At 39.8% G+C, this 19,329-nt stretch overlaps 1 protein-coding gene across 8 annotated transcripts in view; it reads right to left on the bottom strand.

The window, feature by feature from the left end:
• CAB39 (calcium binding protein 39) overlaps positions 1–19,329 on the bottom strand; it is a 105,536-nt gene that overhangs the window by 40,702 nt on the left and 45,505 nt on the right. For 4 of the 8 annotated variants that reach the window (XM_007485853.3, XM_007485852.3, XM_007485854.3 and 1 more), the window contains one exon: positions 11,257–11,414. In XM_007485853.3, coding sequence (XP_007485915.1) covers positions 11,257–11,370 — 114 coding nt within the window. In that variant the 5' untranslated portion in view covers positions 11,371–11,414. Of the gene's footprint in view, positions 1–11,256; positions 11,415–13,942; positions 14,073–19,329 lie in introns of those variants that run through there. The other 4 variants (XM_056819963.1, XM_016429326.2, XM_056819962.1 and 1 more) reach the window with 2 other exon arrangements.

The following is a 19,329-nucleotide window of genomic DNA, read 5'->3' as shown; positions in this document are numbered from 1 at the left end:
CCAAAAGAAAAAGAACTAAATCTTTTCTGTAGGCACATATGTATTCTCATTTTCCTTTGGCATTTTTGGGCTACGGGCCCAGTGGTAATATAGCTGGGTCAGAGTATGCCGAAGTTAGTGACTTTTTTGCAGCACAGTTCTAAATTGCTTTCCAGAATGGATGAACCAAATCACAGCTCCATCAAGAGCATGTTAAGGGAAGCGGTGACCTCTGCTTTATGCCTATTTATGCCAATGAGAGCACCCATCTTAGTACAAAAGGTTTGTCCCTGCTAATCAATAGTTCTATCACTATGCCTTGGATAATCATGTTTCATCTCCCAGAAGCCAGATCTGTAATGAATCAATTGTCATCCTAAGATGGGAAAGAGCTCCAACACTTCTCAGATCCAGAATCTGCAGAAGGCTTATTGAAAGCTTATGAACAGACTACTTCTGCACAGTTCTGTTTGACACTCTTTGGTCCTTCTTCTGTCTCCAGGTTCCTGCTCTCTGGCAAGTTTCCTTTCCCTTTGAAAAGGCTCAGGTAATTTTATTCCTGGAGGGCTTGAAGGACCAAGATGTGGTGCTGATGCGATGGGAGATGCCTTTTGGAAAACTATGGTGAATGCACATGTGCCCAGAAGAAAGGGACCCCTTAGCTGACTGGTAAACTTGAGTTTCTGTATGAATGTAAGAGAAGCCCTTGGGAATGAATGGAGGCAACCTCTTAGAAAAGGTCTCCAATGGGGCAGAGACGTAGCATTAACCCAGGGAGAAGGATATCCTAGTTGGCAGGCTAAAGTACACAAAGGGCATGATGGTGTTAAGTCAGACTGCACACAAAATGGAAATATCTCATAGCTACCTTACTCCAGGTAACTCTGAACCATGATGAAGAAATAGTAACTGGGCCTGAAGTGTCTATATATGTTCTACGGCCCTGATGTTCCTGGTTTTGCTCTCACTCACGGTCAGCACTTTACATTGGGAAACATAATGTGAACTTAAGAGCTTTCTCATGATCCACCAAATGGACTAGATCATTGAGACCTGGGATTCAGTTCTTAGAGGCTGAGGATAAAAGGAAGTAGGAGGCCTAAGCTTTCTGATCTTCATTCTCTTTCAAATTCAGTCAATCTATAAAGGAGTCACTAAAATGATTTCCTTTTTGTTTTTTTCTCATTGTTATTGCTGCTAGGTTTCCGGATTTATATTTTCCCCCTGCACCAGGGGGAAATATGCTGCTCATGTCAGGCTTCTCATGGTCCCAAGATTAGACTAATAACCATCCTAAAACCATCTTAGGCAGTAGAAGATTTTCTAGACCAAGTGGTATCAAACCCAACTAGAAATGGGGGTCATTAAATTGTATTTAAGGATCCTTGTGGTCCACATACTAACATCCATGATTCTATTGTATTTTTATTTTGTCAACTATTTTCCAATTATATCTTAATCTAGCTTTATGCCACGTTTTTGACACCTCTGTTTTAGAAGACTTTCTAACCTTGTCACCACGGATTGAGATGAGGCAGAAGCAATATCCATGAGGGTCTCCCACCAAGGAGATTAGTTTAGCTCTTTAACAAATAAGCAAGAGACCTAATTGGCTCAGGGAGGTACGGGTCAACCTCTATCACCTATGGGCACAAAAGAGAATAGCCCACATAGAATCAGAGTTCTTCAGATTGAAAGATAACTCAAGGCCACATGAGTCCCTATATCCTGTCTCACTGATCAGAAACATTTCTAATTGGAGACAAGGTAGGACTTATACCTAATCAAGTCAACTACTATAGTCTTACTGAATATTCTTTCAAGATTATGACTAAGTAAACTTCTCTTTGTTAAATGCTGAATAATCCACGACTTCTGAACTCCCAGACCAGCCTCTGTGAGACTTGGTCTGTTATAATCAGTAAAGAAATTCCTGCAATAGTTCAGGCATTAAAATAAAAAAATAAAAAAACTTGCTAAGAGAATGGAAAGCTAAAGGGATATGTGCCATTGCAAAGGAAAGAGTTTTGGTGACTGAATATTGGGGGCAAGGGAGAGGGTGGGGAAAAAAGGTGACTTCAATGTTCCATGCCTGGGTAACTAGCATTACAGAGCTATCAAAAGATCTCTGAGAACACCTGGTACAGTAGCCTTACTGTAAAGAGGCAAAAACTGAGGGCCAGAATGTATAAGAGAATTTCCTGTATACAAGTACTAAGTAGAAGAGACACAAGATGTGACAGGCCTCATCAGAGGATTGAGATAACAATTTAAGATTCAGAGATGCATTTGGACTTTTATCTACTCTTAGCTCTTTTAATAACCAAAAGCCCAGAGATGAGTGTTTTACAGTCACCCTGGCAGGAAGCAGCAGAAAGTAGATTCAAATTCAGGCCCTCTCTCTCAGGGCTCTTTCTCCTCCACTAAGATAATAGTGAAGTCAGCAGAAAAAAGTAGACATATGTGGGAGGGAAAAGCTGATGAAGTGGCAAAAAATTGGAAAATATGGGGATGTTCTTCAATTGGGGAATGGCTGAATAAATTGTGGTATCTGTTGGAGATAGAATACTATTGTATTAAAAGGGATAATGAACTGGAGGGATTCCATGTGAATTGGAACAACCTCCAGGAAGTGATGCAGATTGAAAGGAGCAGAACCAGGAAAACATTGTATACAGAGATGGATACATTGTGGCGCAATCGAATGTAATGGACTTCTCTACTAGCAGCAATCCAGGATCCAGGACAATTTGGAGGGACTTATGAGAAAGAACACTATCCACATTCAGAGGAAGAACTGTGGGAGCAGAAACAGAAGAAAAACAACTGCTTGATCACATGGTTCAATGGGGATATGATTGGGGATGTAGACTTTAAGCCATCTCCCTAGTGCAAATATGGAAATAGGTCTTGAACAATGACACATGTAAAACCCAGTGGAATTGTACGGGAGGGGGTGGGAAGAGGAGAGGGAAAGAACCTGAACCATGTAACCATGGAAAAACATTCTAAATTAATTTAAATAAATAAACTTTTAAAAAAGTGATGAATTTTATTTTCAGCAAAATGAATGTGGGGAGATAAAGAATCCTAGTGTCAGCACCACAAACTTGCCACGGCTGATAAGAGAAAAATCTCTCTAAGCTCAGGATGCAGGTGGAGAACAGGAAGTAAACAGATCTATATGTGGTGGGAAAGCCCCAGTCACCTAGAAGTAGTAGATCTGGCTGTAACCTGAAAAACACAAAGAACCCCAAAACCCAGGCACATGGCAAAGGGAAAGATGGCTGATCTCTATGAACCCTGACATTGGTGATCTACATTAATCTAGCTATTTGCTTCAGAAAGGCCAAGATGCAACATTATTACATAGTGGCAAGTATGTGTACCTAAGATACTTATCCAGACCAAGTGTACTGAGGAATTCTGTTTTTGTGGTATTGGGGAATCCCTTCCCACCAGCTGGTTTACTGGGTATATGAACATATTCATATTTCCCTCTGGGTCAGTCCATTTAGGTCATAGTCTGCCTCTGGTTCACAAAAGGCAGGATCTCCTAAGAAAGGGCTCTAGCTAGTATCTGTTCAGCATTTACATGATGGTAAATATTCAGTGCTTGATCTGGGTGGATTCAAGATCTGAGTTTGAATTCTGGCTCTACCTGTAGGTCTTGGGAACAATTCATTTAATCTCTACTTCATGTCCTGGGTCACAGACAGTGCCTTCATTTCTAAAATGAGAGGGTTGGCCTATTGGATCTTCAAGGTCTCTTTCAGACTACATCTATGACCTCAGGAAAGGAAACAGGGAACTGGACTCAACTGGTGAGATTTCTAAATGAAAGCTGCTAATGAGAACTCATCCCCAGATTAGGCTCATTAGTACTGAGCTGAGTATCAAGACATGAGTTCCACTCTCAGGTTTGAAATTAAAATCAAACCAAAACAAAACCCTTACTTTCTGTCTTAGAATCAATTCTGGGTATCGGTTCCAACTGGGGTAAAGTAATTTGCCCGGGGTCATATAGCTAGGAAATATGAGGCTGTTTGAATCCAGGGCCTCTCATCTCCAGGCCTGGTACTATATCCATTGTGCTGCCCAATGACCTCAGATTTGATATTAATTCTAGTATTATTTATTGATATTATTCTATGTGATATATAAAATAGTATTTTTGATTTCATAATTTTGATTGATAATATTAATTTTAATAATTGTGGGTATATGTACATAGGCACACGTATATATATATATATATATATATATATATATATATATATATATATATATATATATATATATATATATATATATATATATATATATATATATATATATATATATATATATATATATATATATATACACACACACACACACCTTGGGCTTCTTTCTGAAACTCTAAAATGAAGGGACTAGTGTACATCTAATGGTCCCTCTTCCAGATTTAAAATTCCATTAAAATCCTTATGTGCTACATTGTCTAATTTCTTTAGTTAGCCATAATGTATATCATTATTCTCAACAGAACTGCTTCAACCACAGTCAATAATTTTTGTCATTGATCCTGCTTTTCAAGTCTATTTCATCTAAAAGGCAATGATCTCAACCACAAAGTACATGATGATACTATAATGGATCCAGAAGCGATCTGGTGACACCACTCTCCACTTGTGGGGTCTGTAACTGTCAGGCCTTTCCCCAAAATACTTCAGTGATGAGTAGGGATAATACTGGTTTGTTTGTTTTTTTAAGTTATGCTAACAGAACTCTCATAGGTTCTACAACAGGTTGGAAAGGCTTTAAGTACAAGGCTGAGGGGCAGAGAGGTTGCTCAGTAGAGAGAGTGCCGGGACTAGAGATAGGCGGTCCTGGGTTCAATTTTGACCTCAGATACTTCCTAGCTGTGTGACTGTGGGCAAGTCACTTAACCTCAAATGCTTCATCCTTGCCACTCTTCTCCCTTACACTTGATATTAAGAAAGAGGATAAAGAGTTAAAAAAAAAAGTATAATGCTAGCTAAAGGCTTTATCTGCTACTGAAGTAAGAATCCTAAGTAAGATTAATTCATTACCAAGATATTGGCCAGTAGATGAATAAGACTAGACTGTAGGGAGAAATAAAGGAGTTACTGAACCAAGAAAAAAATTTATTAAATTAAAATATTTGCTTCAAGAAAAAAACGGATATTCCGCATTATTAGGGAGGAGAAAATTCTCTATATAGTTATTCTAGAAGTCTTGGTTTTCCTTGGTTCTATATATAAGTATTTTAGTCCTCTGAGTTAAAGGAGAAGAGAACCTATTAATAAACCTGGAGGTGCCTAAGATTATCCTAAACAAGTTTAGTATCATGAGTCATTGAATGTTCTGAAAGACTCCTTCCTTTCTCCTCCCCACCCAAATCAACTTCCATGTCAATCAATGTAGTGTTTTTCCGGTATAATGAGTGAATAAGCAGAAAGAAATTGGGAAAGGGACTGAGAAGCATTAGGGGATTGGTACCATGGTTTTAAATTTTTTTTAAAAACAGAACTCAAAGAGATTCTTCATTTCATACATAATTCTTATTTACTGTTCTTTGCATATGGAAATAATTTACATTTGTCCATGTTTATTAAGTTCATCATAAAAAAAGAAAAAAATTTAATGCAATAAAAAAAGAAAACAAGTTTTCAAAATAGCTATTCAAAACAGAAAAGCAGTAACAGAGGAAATGAAGAGGAAGCAGAAAGTCAGTGTTTTAAAGTTTAACAGTTGAAATTCGAGTGTTATGGAGTAAATTGTAAATATATACTCATATATATTACACTAGGTGCATGTACCATATATATATTCACCCATTTAAAATGACAGTTAATGTAGGAAGCACTATTTCAAAAGACTAAAGGGGATGAGGGAAAATGGTGCAGGTGAAGCCTTTTATAAAGTGTTTCAGAAACAGCTTTGGTCTGGCTTCTGTTTCCCCACAAAGTGATACCAAGGCTCCCATCTATGTGTGCAGTTTCTTCTATAGCAATTATTCATATGGATTTGGACAAAAAAAGAGACATAAATGCCCTATGTCTGCCAGAGAAGTATTCTCAAACATGATGCTTGGTGTTATTTTGCAGAAAAACACCTACACATGCTCATATACTAAAGTAAAAAGATCTCATTTTGACTGATTAAAAGATCAGCAGCTTAAAGTAGTGAGAATGGCATTTTGTGGCTCTGCTGTTGTAGCATCCCAAGCATATTCACATCTATGAAATATAGATGACTGTATTACTACTGTGTCTCCAAGCATGAGGCTTCACCAATAAGGTTTGTGAAGGTAACCTTGACCTGATCACGAGACCTATTGCCCAACACAAGTCCATTAACATGTTCGGAGACTTGCCCGGGAAAGCGCGGTTACCTCGTACACGCCCAAAAGGTGTTCCCTCCACTGTACCACCCAATCATGATTGTCTAAGATATGTGATGTAATTACTACGTGATTAGAGGCAGCCCTCTGCCTCCTCATCAATAAAAGCAAGGCAACCCCTGGAATTCTCTCTTTTTAGGAAGGTTCTTTACCTAGCTAGGATCACCGCTTCTCTCTCTCTTTCTCCTCCAAGTCCTTTCCTTCCCCGAGGCTGTGACCATCTGGGCCTTCATTCTCTATCTTAATCTCCTCAACCACCTTGTGTTCCATTATCCTCATTTTCCGCCTTAAGGAAAATCATAGGGGTTGCCTGCCCTATCCAATCACTGATTTGTCGGTGTCTTCCATTTCCACCCTGGTTCTCGGTTCCTACCTCTCCTCGGGTCCCATCACAAAGGTGAGCCCCTTCCCTTGTGGGACCCTGCTGGTCAGGGAAGTCCATTAAGGAAAACCCCACAGCTGTTAACTCACTTGGCACACATTCAGTTGGTCAGTTGTGTTCAACTCTTCGTGACCCCATTTGGGATTTTCTTGGCAAAGATAATGAAGTCGTTTGCCACTTCCTCCTCCAACTCATTTGACAGATAAGGAAACTGAGGTCAAAAGGATTATGTGACTTGCCCAAAGTCATGCAGCTTATAAGTGTCTGAGGCCAGATTTGAAATCAGGATTTGAGTCTTCCTGACTCTAGGCCTGGCATTCTATCCACTATAGCACCACCCACCTGTACCATTTTATAGATAAAGAAACAGGACCAGAGAGGAGATGCTATGGTATAAATGGGTAACAGTACTGAGCCTGGAATTGGATATGAACATGAATCCTGCTTCAGCCTTTATCACACTAGATGCATGTATGACCCTGAGCAATCCTTTGATTTCTCCAAGACCCAGTAGCTGCCCTGGCACATAGTAGATACTTAATAAATATTTATTGATTGATTCTGACTCACTTCACCCCTCTGACCCAGCTTCTTCATATATAACATAGAGAATACCTGTTAACCACACAAGGCTAAAGCTACTGTACCTGAAATTATATTTTAAACTAAGACATGTCATGTAAATTTAAAGAAAAATGAATATTATTCATAGATTATGCATTCTGCCTAGTTCACACCTTTTTTACTTAACTTTAAATAGTAAATTTTGGCATGTCTTTAGAACTAACTACTCAATTTTCTATTATCTTTGATCTGTTTTCAATCAAATTATGCCAAAATTTTGGGAAGAGAAATAAGTCATGGGTCATTTTAACGTCTCTTATTTAGCAAACTCATTCCTATATTCCATACGAAAAATTGCTTAAAGCAGGCTGTGGAGGGCAAATGTCCATCTATTCTTGGTATCTGCACATGACCTGACCTCAAGGCACTGTCTCCCTGCCATTCCACTTTGTCTCCTGAAAGGAATGGCAGCTGTTGGATATGGCTCTTCTCCACAGAGTGGTAGCAATCAAATATACTTAGAAAAATGCTTCCAGACATGCTGCCTGATTAACCAAACCAGAATGAAGAACTGATGCATATCTGTATACTACAGAAATGCCAACAGGAAATTAAAGACAGTAAGAAAAGAAAAAGAATAATACTGAAGGATGCAAAGGTTGTGAAAAGAGCAGGGAAGGAAGGACGGCTGGCTATATTAGAAGCAATAACACTCTGAATGAGCTAAAGCTACAATGAAATGCTTGGGCCACAAGGGTTTTCAGAAAAATCAAAGGCAACAACTGATCCTGGGAGTTAGCACAGAGTGGTGATAAGAGCAATGAAATCTCCAGTCAAAGGACCCTGGATTCAAATTCTGCTTCTGATACTGCCTGTGTGAACTTGGACAAGTCATCTATAACCTCCTGGGTCTGGAGGGCCAGCCAAAAGGTAGGACTAAAATCCTTTCCACATCTACAGCAAGATGATCCTATGACAGAAAGAAGGTGGAATTACTTCATTCTGATGCTGCTTCTATTTTTCTTTGACATGGAGAAGACATTCATACTGAGGAATAAACAACAAAAATGGCTACAAGAGAGCTAAAACTCAAGCTAAGAGATGATAGAGCTACTAGGCCCTGCTCAGATGAATTACTTCTCAAGATACTTTACTGAATTGCTGTTGGTGACCTAAAAAAAAAGGGGGGGGGAGGGTGTCATAAAAATGCCAAATCCTCAATTTTCCAAGAAGAAAAAAAGAGTAAAGCATGCATATGAAAGGCCAAAGTGCCGGGCTTCATTTTCCAGTTAGTGGAGATTGAGAAAAGGAAACTGCTCTTCGCTGACAACCAGGACCACTTGGTCAAGAATGGGCCAGGTCAGATGAACTTCATTTCCTCTTCTGAAGATGCCATCAGACTGGTAGATCAGGAATGCTGAAGACCAGGGTCTATATCAAGATTTGCTGCTCCTGCTCTTCTAACAAACAAGATTGAGGAGTGGAGCTCTCTATGAATCTGCATTTAGGGAGAACAGAATGGCCAGACCCAAATGAACAAGATCAAGGTCACCTTGGAGGGAACCCTCTAGTACAGTGTCCAAGGGACCTGTAATGTTCAGCTTGTTCATCAATCACATTCATGGATAAAGGCAGAGATGGCAGGCCTATCCAATTTGTAGATGGCATAAAGCTAGAGGGGAGAGCCAACCTAATCAGGATCCAAAAAGATATTTGACATTCTGTAGTAGAAGGCTAGGCCAAATCAAGATAAAATTTAATAGGAAAGAGCTTAAATCCTACATCTGACCTTAAAAAATGAATCCCCCAAGAGCAAGAGGAGGGAAATCTTGCTAGGCAATAGTACCTGGATAAAGATTTGAGGATTCTGGTTTATTGCAGGATGCCAAAAAAGTCAATGCAATCTTAGGCTGCAACAAAGATGAATAATATATTGAAAGAGGAAAATCATATTCTGCTATATACTCTGCCCTAGACATTTTCAATAGTCATTTTGGGATGGAGAAAAAATATGTTACTTTATAAATCTGACTACAGTGCACAAAGCTTTATAAATCTTAGCATGAATACTACAGAAGACTTTATTTCTCTAAAATATTTAAATTTAATACAAATGTACTAGGTAGGCATTTTCCTAAGGCCTGGTATGCTTTATTTCACGATTATAACCACAAGCTGTACATGTTCATTGAGACCTTGAAACAACTGACTGTTCCTTCCATCCATGCTGCTTTATTTTCACTGATCATGAAAAAGGAAAGCTACTTGATATCAGATTCCAATTTTGCCAACTGATAAACTAACGTGTGATTATTACAAAACCCTAAAGAGGGACAATATGCATTGTGGGTTAGGGCTGACTCAGGCTGATGTGTTATACCAGATTTGGAAATGAAACATTCCTGGACCATTCAACAGTCAACAAAGACCATTAGTCAGAGCATGAAAAGACACTCAACTGGTCAAGGAGGATATGGAATTTGGCTAAATTGTGTTGTTCCACAAACACAGTGCATGTGGTCAGGAGGGTGAGCAGACAGAATTTGGTGACTCCAGTACTTTGACATTGGCTGGTCAATGAGCCTGGATGGGAAAACATTATATCTTCATTTCCTTTGAAATTCTATTTATCTTATTGTATAAATTTAAAAATATTTGTATGATATACATATAATAAAATATGTATGAATTTAAAAATATAGTTCTAAGAAGGGATCCATAGGTTTCACCTCAATGCCAAAGAGGTCTATTAACACAAAAAAGGTTATAAACACCATTACGTTTCTTTTTTTATTATAAAAAAGCATTTGATTTAGTAGAGAAAGAAAAACCTGAGGTTTTCCATACATTAAGATTGTATAAGAAATCATAAAGAATGTGGTTGCCATATGAAAAAAAAAAAAGATTGTATAAGGTTCTTGGACAGTTCTAGGAATCCACAGCACTCATTTTATTCAGCCATCCTCTGATTGTCTAAATATCAAACAAGATGTCTCCAAGCAGAGTCCAATGGAAGAGAAATTGTCTAAAGATGCTGTGAGACTCTTTAAATGTTTCTGCAGGCTATATGAGCTACATTGGGAACCCAGAGTTGTTGAGAACCTTTATTAATGGACCATAAGAAATGATAAAATGGACAACTTTGGAGATAACCAGAAAGAGCTATTTTAGAGTAAAATGAATAGAACCAGAAGAATACTCTAAATAGCAACACCACCCTAATAAACAAAAACAACTTTATAATCCTTAAGATAGATGTCTGATCAGTTTAATTATGAATCATGATTCCTGAGGAGGGGCATTCCATGGCAGAGGGGAATAGACCCAAGATGCATTATGGACACGAATTTCGGGACATGTCCAAAGAAAGAATGTACTTGACTATGCATATTTTTTAACAAGGTTTTTCTTTTTCTTTTCTTTTTTTTTTTGAGCAGGTTTGGGGGAAGGAAAAGGAAGATAAATACTTGTTAACTGAAAAAATGATATTAAAAAAAGAATCTCCATGAAGAACAAAAAATTTAAATTAATCTCAAAGAACAGATTGTACAGATCATCACAAATCATGGAATAAAATGCTAAAGACCTCTTAAGTTCAAATCACTGAATATGAATCTCTTCAAGAAAATATAGACAAACCTTAGAACACTGGGGTTGAAAAGTCCCTCAGTTTTCATTGAATGAAATATAGAACAAATAAAATATATTGAATTTGACCATACCTCGGTCAAAGATGTCTGAGGAAACTGATATAAAGTAATTATATATATATGGATATCAATAACAAATAATTTTAACAGATTTAAAAGTTACACCAGAATAAATAACTGAAATTTGAAGTTTTTGAGTCACGATACATTTTCATTTTTATATTCATGCAAAGTCAAAAGACATCAAATATAAAACAAAGCCAAACACCTACCTTTTCTGCTTTCTTGTCAGAGATATCTTGCTTCTCTAAAACTGCCATACTTTCCTTCAGATTCTTCACGATGTCTGCTGGAGACTTATGAGATTTTCCAAATGGGAATGGCATGACTGCAAGCTACACAGGACTTCTGTCTCCGTTTCCTGTTTTATCTGTGGAGAGGGAAAAAAACCCCACCACAAACCAAGGTGAGAAAAAAAGTAGGTTCTGAATTCCATAAAAAGTACAAAGGAGTTTTATGTTGGACAAACGCTAGAGTCTAGCCTAAGAGAACTAATACTTTGGAAACACTGACATTTAAGGTCTGAAATCAGGAAGCCCGGCATTGACCACCAATAGTTTCTACAACTAAAAATAATGCCACAGATCATAATATTCTGAATTACCTCCTTAGTGTTTTCATTCATTTGACTCAGACAACGCCCACGGGAGAAGGTGTGGGCTGCCACCATGGTCCCACTTTCCTAGATGAGGAAGAACAGGCTCTGGGTCATTCGAGTTGCCTGGCACCATTCATTAACGCTCTGTGACCTCAATGGGGCAAAGTCACCTAGTTTAAATGCACAAGGAGGTCTCTAAAATGTTCCTGATATTGGAGGATTCTCTGAAAGGCTCAACGAACCTCTAGCCTCATCTCCCATATTGTGGAAATTCTGCCTTGATGCAGATGGGTGGGCTCCTGTTCTACACTTCAAATCTGAGAGTTGTTTGGGGCACTGTTCCATGGCCTGGCTAGGGTCAAAGTGCCAGTGTCTGTCAGGCTGAGGAAAAAAACATTCCATATTTTGAGGTTCTTGTTCAGCCCTGACATCCTGGGTTCTAGGTTCCCTCCCAGTCTAGACATCCGGACTTCCCCAACCTTAGGTCCCCTCCAGTCTAACTGTCAATGTTCTTTATTCATTTCATTAGGCTATGGTAGCGCCTCTACTCCCACAAAGCTACACATAGGTTTTGAATTGGTAATGAGTCCTAGACCTACCATAAAGCACCTACCCACCCTCCAAACAATCAGGTTGGTATACTGATCATCACTAAGTTCAATCACACCTTGACACTGGGAGGGGGCAGGAAGTGCACTCCCCGGACTTCCTCCTCAGCAACTTTACAAAGTAGTTTTACAAAGTTCTCTGGCTATCTCAAGTCCCCCCAAAGCACCTATAGTAACCTCTTCTAACTAAAATGTATAATTGTTTCTGATTCTTCCCACCCAAATCCTCCCATTGTCTTATTGTAGACATGCTAACTTTGTATGGAGAAAAGAAATTTGATTAAACTAATCCAGGTATGGGTGACTAATCCATTCCTGTCTCACCCCTCCTTTAAATCCTCTCAGAGTTAGTCTCTCAGTTAGCTTATTAGCTCAGAGGAATCCCTAGTTGGTATAAAATGAGGAGTTCAGAGCAAGAATCCCACAGATCTACTCAAGCAAACACACAAAAAAGCATAACCCCAGATCAAATAAGGATCAAGAAGCTCAAAGAAGAACTACAATAAGTGACTTCTTCCATTCCAGAACTACACCCAAAAAATCAGAAATCCAGGTGCAACAGGAAAGATGGGCCACCAAAAAAGCCAGCCCTGGCTAAGAGGCAGATAAACAAACTGAAGAAGTCGGCTTGGGCCACCCTCAATTATCTGATGTCCTACTTTGGTATGGACAGGATTATCTGGGGAATGGGAGTTAATTTCACAACAAAAAAACAACAATTTAAGAGAAGGAGGCGACTTGCCCTAAGTCTAATATACTACTCTGCCTACCACATAAGGTCAGTTGTAGGAAGAAGGAAAGAGTTGGAAGACATTTCAAACAGCTGCTCTCCTTCGGTCTGTAGGCCTGGGATCCACTGGTCTTGTCCCTGTGGTTCTATGTCGTCTCTGCTATCCACTAATATCCCAGGTTATGGGAAACAGAGAATGGGCCGCTCAAAGGACATGTGGCGATTTCGCCACTACACACACACACACGCACGCACGCACGCATGCACGCACTTGTAATGCCTGTAATATCAGGTAAGATTGTTTATCCTAAGTCTCTGTGTTAGCATTTTAGCCTCCTATTAAACTCTAACAGCTCCTTCCAGGTAGGTACAATCTTATCTAAACTTTCTATCTCCCTCAGCATGATGTCAAGTTAGAAATATCCAAAAGGCAGCCAGTCCAGACTTGGACCTAGACCAGTAGAGAGATCAGGCTTGGACACAGAGATCTGGGAATCACTTGCATGAAATCATCACCAACAACAACATAGCTAGCATTTAAGTGGTTGTTTGAAGTTTGAAAAGCAATTATAAATAAACATGATATTATGCTCACTTTGCAGATGAAGAAACCGAGGCAAGGACGAAATAATTTGCCCAGGGTCACACACAGCTACTAAAATAGCTGAAATTAAATTTGAACTCAGTTCTTCCTGAATACAGGCCCAGCTTTCTACCCACTGTGCCACTTAGTTGCCTCCAGGTAGCATCTAGGAGCTGAGAAAGTGGACAGAGAGAAGACGACCAAAGACAGGCCTTTGGGGTACACCTCCAGTATGGGAACACAATAGAGACAATAAGATGAGGTCTAAAAGGCAGTAAGAGAACCAAGAAGAAAACTGAGGAAGGCTAAGAATGTCTAAGAGGAAAGGGGAGTCAGCGCCGTCAAAGGATGCCGAGGTCAGTAAGGATGATGTACTCACTGGATTTTACAATTAAGAGATCACTGGTGACTTTGGAGAAAGCCGTTTCTGTTGAGTGATGGATGAGGTCACAAATGAGAGCAGAGGAAGTGGAGATAACCAGTACAGACAGCTTTTTCTAGGAGTTTGGCTAAGAAAGGAAAGAAAAGAATCAGCTGACAGCATGAAAACCAAGGCCTATGTTACAACTGGAGCGGCAGTCCAAAAGCACAGACCTGAGACATCACTGCCCTGTTTAATACGCCTCAGGGGTTCCCTATTAAGACCAAGTACAACTCTGGCATGTAAACGCTTTCACAACCGGGTTCCAAACTCCTTTTCTTCCCTTCACTTACTGTATGTTCTGGCCACCCCAAACTTCATTCTGGTCCTCACAGCTTAGCTCCAGGTCCTCTCAACAATGACTGCACTGACTTAGTTGATGTGGCCAGAGCTAGTTTCCCTGACAGACTATAAACTCCCTGAGGGTGGGCAGGGTCACTTTTCCTTCATAGTCGTAGCTCAGCACAGGCTCTCTGAGTGCCCAACTGGCCCGTCACAAGCCCTCTACACCGTAGCAGGGAGGAAGTAGTCTCACAAAGTTGCCCTAGCTAAAAAAGTCGTCATCCTGCAGCCACCCAGATAACACGCCATGCCAACCATGTCTAGACTTCCTGGATGACAGACTCTGCAGAGCCCATCAGCAGGTTCACACCTCCAAGTCTCTCCACTTGAGGCCTTCTCAGAGCTTGGGCACTTGCCAGCCCAACCTCCAGATCCATGGAGCAGGAAAGAGAATATATAACTAAAGTGCCTCTCTGGGATCCAGGGGTGCCACCAAGGGCACTATTATGCACATAGTAGGGTGCTGAGTAAATGAAAATAGGGTTTTGAAAAATGCTTGCCAAATTTACCATTAGGTTTGGTGATTCTCTATAATACGGCAGTCATCCCAGAGTAACTGCAATCTAGTAGCACTGGCCTCCTTGCTTGTAACATCCCTGCTCCTAGCATTTTCCCTGGCTGTTCCATGCCTGGTCTCCTCCTTTCTTTTCAGCATCCTAGTTTCCCTGCCTTCCTTTCAGCCTGAGTTCAAGTCCCACTTTTTTTTTGGGGGGGGGGGGGGGCGGGGAGGTCTTTTCCAGTCCTTCTGATTCTTATAGTCCTCAATTTATCTTGTACATAGATGTCTGAATGTACGTTTTCTCCACCATTAGATGAGAAGTTCCCTTTGCATCTCGAATTCTTCTAAGCTCAATAAATGCTCATTGAGTTGTGTCGGTAATATAAATATTAAATTGCACACTACCATCCCCAGCCTCTAGTACATAAGCACCTTGAGAAAAGAGGCTTTCTGTAGTCTTCCCAACCTTGAACAGAAGGCCTTGCACAAAGTGTAACAAATGTTTGTAGTTGACCTTCATCATGGAGGGTTCTGGGAAGCCGAGTCCAGTGGCCCAGGCAGAGGGGCTTTTACGGTCAATTCTCACTGCTAATGCTTCCAACTGGGTCTCCAACTCCTCAACTTCACAAAGCTTTTTCGGTGTCATCCAGGCTGGGAGAGATAACTAACGGATAACTAAGATGGGGAATCAATGGTACTCACTTTCCAAACAATATTAAACCAGTTGGCGACAATCTTCCTTACAATACTGAAGTATATTTTCATCTAGGTTCTGGATGACTGAGGTTACCAGAAACAAGAGTGATCAGTGTAACAAACGTTAACACCAAGACGGAAGCACACAGGGTCAGCTTAACAGCTACCATTTTAAAAGTTATTTGATGGGGCAGCTAGAGAGAGAGTTCAGTGGATAGAGAGCCAGGCCTGGAGAGGGGAGGTCCTGGGTTCAAATACTGACCTCAAATACTTCCTAGCTGTGTGACCCTAAGCAAGTCACTTAACCCCCACTGCAATATTGATACTAAGATGGAAGCTTTTTAAAAAATACAGTATTTAATGAACCAACATTTTCCAGAGACATCAAATTTCTACATGAAGCCTCTGGTTTGATGTGGGCAGCCAGAAGTAACATTTCAAAAATGGGACACAGTTTCATGAATGCGTCTTAGAAAAATAACTATATCTAAAAAAGCATTTTTAAGATGATAGTATTATATTGGAAGTTATAAAAGAAAATTATTTTTTCTTGCATGGGTAAATAAATAAAACAAAATTATTGTTCATCCTTCATTTTCAAAGCAGACCAATAACATCACAGGATGATGACTTGCTCATGAATTGGATTTTGGTGAGGCACAAAGTCATCAGTTTCTCTCTCTTCCAGAGTCATCCAAGACCAGTGGCAAGACAAAAGTCAGGATAACTGGTTATGGCCCTGGATGCAGTGGATGACCTGGGCATCTTCCATGTTTGACCAAATTCTAAGTGCTCCACAGCTCCTGTTTCAGCTGCCTTCACAGCCACTGGAACAAATTGTTCTCATCTGCCCATTCCTCCAGGGGAAGTCTTCACATGCTTGGGGTAAACATGCCCCTAAATTACTGGTGATGAATTTGAGGCCTGTTGGGTTCCCTTCAACCTTGCTTGTCCTGTCTGCTAAGATGGTTTTACTGGGGTGTGGCTGCTGCCTGTGCTACAGCTTCTTAGAGCACAGGTAGCAACTGGGTGAAAGATAGACACCAAAGGTGAATGAGCTGCCCCAAAAAAAGACTTGGCAAGCCTTTACACCAGAGGTGTTAGACCTCTCTAAACAAGTATTGGGTGCAAATATTATTCACCAGAAAACAGCCCCATATACAAATTTTTAAATAATATCGTTTCCCTCTATACCTCCTCAGAAAACCATCCTCACCAAGTTGTCTAATGATATAACCTTGTTGACTGATTACTGGGGAAGGGGAAAGAAATATGTCTATGTCCCCCTTACATGGGACTATTAAAAAATACCTTTCTCACAAATCTTTCCCTTTCTCCTTCTGTGGAGCCTCTTAATCTACTTCACAGAGAAAACAGTTAAATGTTCCCCTTGAGCACCTTCCTTAGAGAAGAGAAGAGGGAATAACTGAGATCAAATTCTCATCCTCATCTTCATTATTTCTGAGAATTTGGTCCCTCAATTATTCCCTCTTCTCTTTAATTTCCCCCTTTTTCCTAGCTTCTCCATTGCTGATTATGTTAAGTTAACATCTCCCCCATTGTTAAAATGGGTCCCTACACTCTTCTAAAGCTATCAGAGGTTTTTCCTTAACATCAAAACTAAATTTCCCTTTTTGTAACTTCATCTCATGGCTCCTGATTCTGCCTTCTTAAACAAAATAGAACAAATCTAATCCTTCTTTCATACCAAAGACCTTCCAACATTTGACGTTCTCTCTCATGCCACCCCCTGAAATAGTCTTTTTCCCAATGCCTTCCATAGTTCATCTCTTGACAACCTTTCATGATCTTGCTGCCTTCCTCTGAATCCGGATTAGTGAATAGAACAGACAGACCTAAAGTCAGAAAGAACTGGTTTCTAATCCCTCCTCAGACTTCCTACAGTTGCTGTGTGATTCGAAGCGAATCATTTAATCCCTTCCTGTTAACCTCAGCTATCTCATCTGTAAAATGGAGACTATAACAACATAGGGGTAACTTTCAGGATCCTGAGACAATATATGTATAAACCATGTTATAACCCCAAAGCACTACACAAATGTCAGAAATTCTTCCCCTGCCCCAAAATGTAGGATCCAGAACCACAGACAATACTTTAGATGTGGTCTGATTAAAGTAAAGTTCTGCTCTGCGTGCCACATTTTAGCAACATGGAGCCAAGTCTTCACATGAAAAGTAAGGAAGTGTACAATATCAAGGATGGAAATATTTCTTTAGAGAAGCTATGAAATTAATGTTGTTAAATGAGAGTAATCGTTTGAAAGAACTTATCCTTCAAACTGAAAACAATTTAAAGCTAGAAACCACAATACATTTAAGCTTTCAGAAGTGTCAATATCTAAAGAAATCTAACAAAATTAACATTTTTGAGCGGTTTTTACAATGGCATGATGAACTTCAACTTTTAAGGTAATATCCTTCAAAAAATAGCAAAGAAAGAAATATCATGACCTATCTTCTCTAATCCCAGTTGATCTTTCATTTTTGTCTTGAGTGGTTCTAGAAAAGATCCAAAATGTAAAGTAACTCTCCAATTTCTACACTGTACTTCCAGTGCCAGTCTCAGGTTTTAAGGGGGTGGAGCGAATGGCAAACTTGCTTCTAAAAACGTGTGGGTCCTTTAGGAGCAGCAGGCGAGCAGAGTGCCTCTAATTGACAATCGTACTCTATGTCATGCACTTTTGGAAGTCAGACACAAAATTCACCAGCAGCAATATAACATTTAATAGTCAGAAGATGATAACCACCAAAGACTCTAAAATCCTATAAAGCAGACATTCTACCTCCAAATGAAAAAACAAACTCTCTCTCCCACAGCATTTCCTGGATGAGGTGTGTTTGTTATTTTTGTTATTTATGTACCAGCTAAAATAGTTTGGGAAAGCATTACTTGTCTCCTGGTTCAAAGTAAAGCATTTCAGGAACTGAAATACTCTGGGACTTGCTGTTACCGCCACTCCCCTGTCCTGTGCTTTCACACGTATGGCCAATTCTAGTGTAATCCTCTCAGAGAGGATAGAAGGAAGGCAGGACAGATATTATTAGCTATATTTTGCAGGTAAGTTAACCAGGGTTCATCAAGAAGTCACCTTCTGATCCCAGGATCACACAGTAAGTAGCAAAGCTGACTCTTCACCCAGCCTTCTGAATCAGCCAATACTTTCAGTGTTACTTGATATAGAAAGTAGAGAATGGTCAAAGGATCAAAGAATTAAAATTGGAAGGGACCTCAGAAATCATCTATCCAATCCCACACTTATTTCAAAACCCTCTGACCTCATCATTTCACTGAAACTGCTCTCTCCAAAGTTACCACTGCTTTAATTGCCAGGTTTAATGTGCCTTTTCTTAAACCTCAACCTCCTTGAAATGACAGGCCCTTAAAAATTTTTGGTGACTGATTTTTTTTCTCTCTTTCCTCTTCCTTGATCTCTCAAAAGTCTCTGACACTGGGGCAGAGGGGAGGGGGGAGGGTGTCACCTTTTCCTGGATGTACATGTTTCTTTCTCCTGACATGGCTCTCTTTTGGTTCTCACCCTCCCACCCATCTGAACAATCCTCAATCTCCTTTGTTGATCTTCCTTCAGGTCACGCTCTCTAGGGTTTCCTCCAAGGTCCTATTCTGGGACCTCTTTCCTTTCTGTTATCATCACTGAAGGGCTAAATTATCATTTTGAGGCAGAGGATTCCCAGATTTCTATATCCTCATCCTAGTCTGTCTCTTGAGCATAGTCCTATCACCAGAATATCCCATAGATACTGCAAACTTAATGTGTCCAAAACAGAA

This window comes from Monodelphis domestica, chromosome 2, assembly GCF_027887165.1.
Source record: "Monodelphis domestica isolate mMonDom1 chromosome 2, mMonDom1.pri, whole genome shotgun sequence".
In the NCBI taxonomy this organism is placed as follows: domain Eukaryota; kingdom Metazoa; phylum Chordata; class Mammalia; order Didelphimorphia; family Didelphidae; genus Monodelphis; species Monodelphis domestica.
The sequence above is the reverse complement of the archived record's forward strand: the minus strand, read 5'-3'. Positions and strand labels throughout refer to the sequence as shown.